This window comes from Nilaparvata lugens, unplaced genomic scaffold (genome assembly GCF_014356525.2).
Source record: "Nilaparvata lugens isolate BPH unplaced genomic scaffold, ASM1435652v1 scaffold4067, whole genome shotgun sequence".
NCBI classification, from domain to species: Eukaryota; Metazoa; Arthropoda; class Insecta; order Hemiptera; family Delphacidae; genus Nilaparvata; species Nilaparvata lugens.
In genome coordinates this window covers 17,037-25,095 of record NW_024090526.1, presented here as the reverse complement: position 1 = coordinate 25,095, position 8,059 = coordinate 17,037, and the positions used below count along the sequence as shown (strand labels likewise).

Genomic DNA, 8,059 nt, shown 5'->3' with positions numbered 1-8,059 from the left:
AATATAAAGCAAGATTTTCCTTGACCATGCAGCCACAGATTAACCAGCGACATCTATCAACAATGAAGATAACTGACATGTGAACTCGGCTCTTATATCTTGCTTGTGATTGGTTTGAGGCGTGGCCAGTGGAGGACGGACTTCAATGCAACGACCAATCATAAGGCGACATTAACTTCTGGGCTGTCTGATAGCGTTCTCTTTTGATTGGTTGAAATCTTCTTGTTCCTTGTGTTGTAAACAAAACTATAATAAAGCTTTCGACGTTTTTAGATAGTTTTTGACAATGTAGAAATATAAATAATTAGCAGAATATTTATAAGAAAACAAGTGAATTTTTCACTTTTATATGAGGATTATCATTCAATCACTGAAAAATATATTCCATTGACAAATGGAATATAATTTATCATTCCAAACAAGAATGAACAGTTAATATTACACATAATATAATTGATTACAGTCAATATTATCATTACAGTTGATATAATTGATTATTTCAAACAAGAATGAATAGTTAATATTACACGTACATTAGATATTCCGGTATCAGCTGTCCTCTATGGAAGACCGATACAAAGCAGAGAATCGGCAATGCTACTCAGCTATCTTCCTCTACTGCCATTGAAAAGTGAACCTCAATTTAGAGATGATATAATTATGTTCCACGAAATAATATGGCTCATAGTTCTACTATGAACCAAGGTCTATAAATACAGGTTATGACACAGTCCCGTGATGCTTTGCAAAATCGCCATTTTATGGGGTTCTAGTTCACCAATTTTCGAATTTATCAACTTGTTATCATTATAGATTAAACAACATGATGTGTTATTTTGTTATATATTGTTCAAGGGATATTGCTTGGTTTTGAATTGTGAAATAAATTGTTCTGACGGAATAATAATATTTAGATTCCAACTAGGAACTGAAATGTTGATTTTTAGATTTAATCGATCGGGAACTTAAAACTCTTTTTGAAGTTGGCCTCGCATATTTTTTCTGTCTTGTTCCAATACCTCATGAATCATAATCCTTAAGCTACAAGAATAAAACAATTTTCAATGATAAATAAATGAATAATTAAAGCATTTATCATTGAAATTTCAATAATCAAAAATTGAGAACCTGAATTCACATATTATCTGAACTAGAATATTGTTTTTGAAATGCTAATTTTGTTACTAGCAAATTGAATTAGATTGGATTTTCAAATGTACCACCATGGAGACTCCATAAATGGTCGCTCCATAAGGAAAACGAGTGTCATAACCTGTATTTAAAGACCTTGCTATGAACGACTATAATAGTTGTTATATCTCATACTAAGTTCACTAATTCCTAAATATTCTTGTAATTTATTATATAAGAAGATAACACAGTTTCATCTCATCTAATCTCTTCTAATTGCAAACTTTTATCATTTTTGTTGCAGTGATTATCTCAGATGCAGTAGCTGTCTCCGGCGGTGTTGCCAAACTTCCGTGTGACATCACCCCTGTCTCCCTCACCAACGGCGATCACCCCCATCTTGTCATCTGGTACAAAGATGGCAACGCGCTTCCCATTTACACGTGAGTAGCCTCACAATATCCACGTAACTTACAATTTACACACATCCCATTTACACGTGATTGAATCACAATTGAGAAGTGAATCACGATTTATTCGCTTCCCATTTACACGTGAGAAGCCCCACAATATTCACATAATTTACAATTTACACACTTCCCATTTACACAAGAGTAGCCTCACAATATTCACTTACAATTTACACGCTTCCCATTTACACGTGAGTAGCCCCACTATATTCACGTAACTTACAATTTACACGCTTCTCATTTACACGTGAGTAACTTCGCAATATTCACAATAAATTCACCCCTTATTCGATTTCACTTTCATGCTCTGATACCTTTTCTTTATTGCTGTAGTCACATAGGAGTTCGCCTCTTTTTTATTATTGACGTGAACTCTGTTTGAAGTGTGTGAGCTCCTGTTGTACTTTCCTTTAGTGTCGTTCTCAACTTTTTTGAAGATTGTAACCACACTGTTTTTGACAGACTTTCCACTCAAGTCTCATCAATGGAAATCAAGCATTTTTGTGTAGTTGAGAAGTTGATATCGTGGTAATTATTGATATTGAATGAAAAAGACTAAGAAATTGTCAAGCATCAAGCATTTTTTGTGTAGTTGAGAAGTTGATATTGTGGTAATTATTGATATTGAATGAAAAAGACTGAGAAATTGTCAAAAAACCACTGATTTATTGATAATTAGAAACTAATTATAAATTCTAATAGATTTCTAATTATCAATAAATCAGTGGTTCTTTGACAATTTCTTAGTCTTTTTCATTCAATACGAAATCAAGCATACCAATTTCAACCCAAATCCCTACTTCCAAATCTATCTATATCTCCACCATGTAATCTACGAAATTCTAGCTTTTCTAGTTCAATCTTTCAAATTTCTCTGAAACAAGATATTTTGGCAGTTCCGATTTCATGAAAACTTTAGTTTCCTTTTCAAAAGTTGAACTCCATGTCTGGATATTTCCACTCTTTTCTAGTTTTTGTTTAATTTTTTGCATAGTTATCTTCATTACATTCTTATTCCTTGTACATTTCCACATTCCCACATTCCACGTTTCATATCTACTCATTTCAATAGAACATGTTTAGGGTAAAAGCCTGTTTTTCTTTCCTGTATATTTCTTTTATATTTTCTTTTTTGTATTTTTTGTTTGTTTGCTCTGTCCAATAGATAAATAACACTCATATCACAATCAGCATTCCATCTTCCTTCATCACTCACATCATCCTATATCATACTGTCTCTCTCTCTCCCTTTGGTAGAGAGTTAGTGGGGAGGATATTTTTAATATTCTTCCCAAAGAATGGACATTGATATGTCCAAAGCTCCGCCAATTTATGTAGATGCATAACAATATGATTATTATCTATAGTTATTATATTACAAATTGCTTTTTCATATAATATACAGTTCAATAGTTATTTTCTTAGTCTATATTATGTAAATTCATCTATAACTTTGCTGTATTGTAAGCTATTGTATACAAGTGTATAAGCCAGTATATATTGTAATCTACATAAATAAAGTACTCAATCAATCAATCAATCCCTTCGCCCACTCACTTAACTGGAGTGGGTTTCACTATATACTGTCAGCATTAGTTGAATTAGAAGCACAGTTGCTATCTATATGTGGTATGCTGACAGTGATAGCCTCGCTTATTTTATCACAAGTGCATTTCAAGATATATTTTTCTATCGGTTATTGAAAAAACAGCATTCTTTCTTGCTTCAAATGTAATCTTACATGTGGATTTTCTCGTTTTTATGTTGCTCCTTTTGTTTCTCTCTTCTCCTCTCACTTTCCTCCAATTCTCTAGCTTACACTCGTTTCCTCTAGCTTACCTCTCAATTTCGCGGAAATACATCATTGAACAGCTTTCTGAGAAATATCGTTTACGCTTGTTCCCACACTGGTGAGCCACTACTTGTTCAAGTTGAACTAGTTGTTCAAGTTACTTGCATCAAACACACTTCATGGAAGCTGTTCAGTCAAGTTACAAGGAATGAGGAAAGTAACAAAGATCAATGGAAAATAGACGGTAAAGATGTTTGTTTCCTCATTCTTTGGTCAAGAGCACCGTAAATTTCCATGAATCGACTCCAATATAATTAATTACCTTCAGTTGCTGGAGCCACATTATTCTGAGAAATATAATATCTATGAATCGTCTCCAATATGATTTACTTCACCTGCAGGAGCCATCTTGTTCTGAGAAATATAATATGAAATGAAATTGCATTCCCATCAGTAGTAGTCAACGTTGATGTGGAACTTTTCCATAATTGAATAGACTTAGAACGTTGTCAAAAATCCACTTTATTTAAACATTGAAAAAACATCAAAAAACATTGAAAAAAACATTGAAATACATTGAAAAACATTGGAAAACATTGAAAAAACATAAAAAAAAACATTGAAAACATTGGAAAAACATCAAAAAAAACATTGAAAACGTTGAAAAACATTGAAAAACATTGAAAAAACATCAAGATTCATTGAAAAACATTGAAAAACATCGAAAAACATTGAAAAACATCAAAAAAACATTGAAAAACATCGAAAAACATTGAAAAACATCAAAAAAACATTGAAAAACATTGAAAAGCATTGAAAAAACATTGAAATACATCGAAAAACATTCAAAAACATTGAAAAAACATTGAAAAACATCGAAAAACATTGAAAAACTTCAAAACTGACTTTAATTAAAGTGGATTTTTGACAACGTTCTAAGTCTATTCAATTAGCAGTCAACGTTATCAATTCAGTGGAAATATTCACTTAGAAATAGAGTTCCAATGAGTTCTAATTGGAAAATTCCTAATTAGACTGGCCAAGGAAGTAAGAAAACTCTCATTCCAAGTCATGGAGATGATATTTCCACTGTACCGAGCATACTTACTGATATTGCTTCCTACTGTGTAAATCCAGCGTAATTCAGCTCCAATCAATGTGTTTTGGTTTGAGCACAAGTTGGTTATTGTGCTGGAAATGATGAGTCAAAACCAAGTGTATTGGTTATTCCGTCTCTCTCCGTCAGAGAGATTGATTGATTAAGTACTTTATTTATGTAGATTACAAATATATACTGGCTTATACACTTATATACAATAGCTTACAATACAGCAAAATTATAGATGAATTTACATAATATAGACTAAGAAAATAATTATTGAACTGTATATGATATGAAAAAGTAATTTGTGATACATATCAATGTCCATTCTTCGGAAAGAATATTAAAAATATCCTCCCCACTAACTCTCTACCAAAAGAGAGAGAGAGAGTGAGAGAGAGAGTGTGTGTGTGTGTGTGTGTGTGTAGAGAGAGACAGATAACAATCATAACAATAAGGAGGAAATGGAAGTGAAAATGAGAGTCATATCCAATCAATTTCTGTTGAATAATTTTGGATTACACTTTTATGACAAAATTTTGGACCACACTGCTGTGTAGTCTACTGGAATGTTGGATTAATTAAGAAAACGTCTCAATTTATTGCGTATGATATTCCAATTATCCTATACTATTGAACGAGCAACTTCTGTTCATATGTTCAGATGTTTGGATGTTCATATGTTTTGGATGTTCATATGTTTAGATGTTTATATGTTTGTATTTCACCGGATCTCGAAATCGGCTCTAACGATTCTCACAGAATTCAGAACATAGTAGGTTTATAATAATTATGAAGATTCGATTGCACTAGGTCTCATCCCTGTGAAAACTCGCTGAAGGACATTGAAAGGATAATTATTATTCATCCTTTGATATTGTATTGTAATTACTCAAAAATTTTCTAATTAATGGTGATTTGAGTGTGATATTTTTGTTTTTTATTCTGTTTTCAACAGTCAAAATTAGAAAATCTTAGTTTTTGTTGTTTTTGATTGAAAATGGACTGAATTTTAGTTAAGTGATATCATAACCCTATTTTGGACTTTAAAAATGTTATCTGAATTTGGAAGAGAAATAGTACAAGGAGTATCCTTAGTTTTTCTCTCCCAATCAGTGTTCTTTGTAAAAATAAAAATAAATAAAATAAATGAATAAAAAATAAATAAAACAGGTGATTATAATTATTTCGTCGTCTGTTAGTGATGGGAGTGAGTGTTTGTGTGTGTGGGACTGTGTCGAAATTATGACTCAGCTGTCGAACTTTTGTAATCATCCAATCAGGTACTTAGTGCCGGTTGCAAAAAACGGGTTATTTTCAATCCTGATCAATTCCAGTAGATCCATATTTTTGAAATGGTCTTCTCTGATTTGGTTCACGTGAAATCAATCAGGATTAAAATTTAACCGGCTTTTGTACAACCAGTCCTTTGTGAGGGAAATTTTGCATTCCTTTGGGAATTAATCTCAATTCACTGTGATTAGATAGAACATTTCTGTATGAATTTGATGAATGTAATTATAATTTCTTCTCTCGTAATAAGTTTGTTATGGTTCTGTACTCCAGAGTGAAGCTCGGTCACAGATATTATTACTTGATTGACCTCTACCTTCTGAAACATGGTGATTTACTAGCAGTATTTCCTAGTCCAACGAAACATGAAATGGATAAATGTATAGATTTAGATTCATGAATGTTAATAATATCGAGTAACCTAGTTGGCTCAGGTATGGTGTCAGAGTTTTCAGGTCACTACTGATAAACTTTCTAACAATGATGTAAGAATCGACACCAGTATTTCGATTTTCCAATAAATCTTACTAATAAACTATGAATTTATTAATTCACCAATAAGTCTATTTTCTAATAAACTTACTGATAAACTTCCTAACGATGATGTGAGAATCGAAACCAGTATTTCGATTTTCCAATAAATCTTACTAATAAACTACTATAAATTTATAAATTTACCAATAAATCTATTTTCTAATAACCTTCCTGATAAACTTTCTAACAATGATGTAAGAATCGGAACAAGTATTTCAATTTTCCAATAATCTTACTAATGGACTATAAATTTACCAATAAATCTATTCTCTAATAAACTAACTGATAAACTCCCTAACAATGATGTAAGAATCTGAACCAGTATTTCGTTATTCCAATAATCTTACTAATAAACTACTATACATTTATGAATTTACCAATAAATCTATTTTCTAATAACCTTACTGATAAACTTTCTAACAATGTTGTAAGAATCGGAACAAGTATTTCGATTTTCCAATAATCTTACTAATAAACTATGAATATTCAACAATAAATCTATTCTCTAATAAACTTTCTAACAATGATGTAAGAATCGAAACCAGTATTTCGATTTTCCAGTAAATCTTACTAATAAACTACTATAAATTTATAAATTTACCAATAAATCTATTTTCTAATAACCTTCCTGATAAACTTTCTAACAATGATGTAAGAATCGGAACAAGTATTTCAATTTTCCAATAATCTTACTAATGGACTATAAATTTACCAATAAATCTATTCTCTAATAAACTAACTGATAAACTCCCTAACAATGATGTAAGAATCTGAACCAGTATTTCGTTATTCCAATAATCTTACTAATAAACTACTATAAATTTATGAATTTACCAATAAATCTATTTTCTAATAACCTTACTGATAAACTTTCTAACAATGTTGTAAGAATCGGAACAAGTATTTCGATTTTCCAATAATCTTACTAATAAACTATGAATATTCAACAATAAATCTATTCTCTAATAAACTTTCTAACAATGATGTAAGAATCGAAACCAGTATTTCGATTTTCCAGTAAATCTTACCAATGAACTTTACCAATTTACCAATAAATCTATTTTCTAATAAACTTACTGATAAACGTTTTAACAATGATGTGAGAACCGAAACCAGTTATATTATTATTCAATAAATCGGTTGTTTGGTGATAACTAGTCTTCTAATTCAGCATTTTCATAATAGTGATTTAAACTACTTATAAAAACTATTTTTCGTTCATTTTTGTTTCTAGTTTCGACGCCAGAGACAAAACTGAGGAGCAGGCACGTCATTGGTCGGACGCGACCGCCCTAGGTGGGCGGGCCTTCTTCAGGGCTGCCGAAAAACCCTCAAAACTGACCCTTGAAGGGGTGAGAGAGTCGGATGGAGGGGTGTACCGGTGTCGAGTCGATTTCAAAAAATCGCCCACCCGTAATCTCCGGGTCAACTTGACTGTTATCAGTGAGTACAATCATAGAAAAACAATAGCATAAGTAGATATCCCATGGTACAGGGCGTTTAGATCCCAACTTTTACTGTTATCTCAAGCCTATAGTCCTAGTAGTTTTTCACATGAAGCTTTATGACGCTGGTAGTCTGTCATATTGTGCCGTTCATACACTCTTACCCGGTCAAAACAGTAAAAATCGACAATAATCAACAGTAATCGGCTTGAGATAACAGTAAAAGTTACGACATAAACGCCCTATACCATGGGTATTTAATTGAGTATTTTTTTCATTGGATTATCGTGTG

The 8,059-nt window shown here is 31.8% G+C and overlaps 1 protein-coding gene across 1 annotated transcript; it reads left to right on the top strand.

Annotated features, from left to right (window-relative positions):
* Positions 1–1,435: 1,435 nt before the first annotated feature.
* On the top strand, positions 1,436–7,765 carry LOC111043493 (the record flags this gene model as incomplete). The annotated part of the gene is given in 2 exon segments (XM_039444280.1): positions 1,436–1,574; positions 7,557–7,765. Coding segments are annotated over 2 exon segments (348 nt in total), but the record flags the coding sequence as incomplete, so codon positions are not given.
* Between the last annotated feature and the right edge of the window lie 294 nt (positions 7,766–8,059).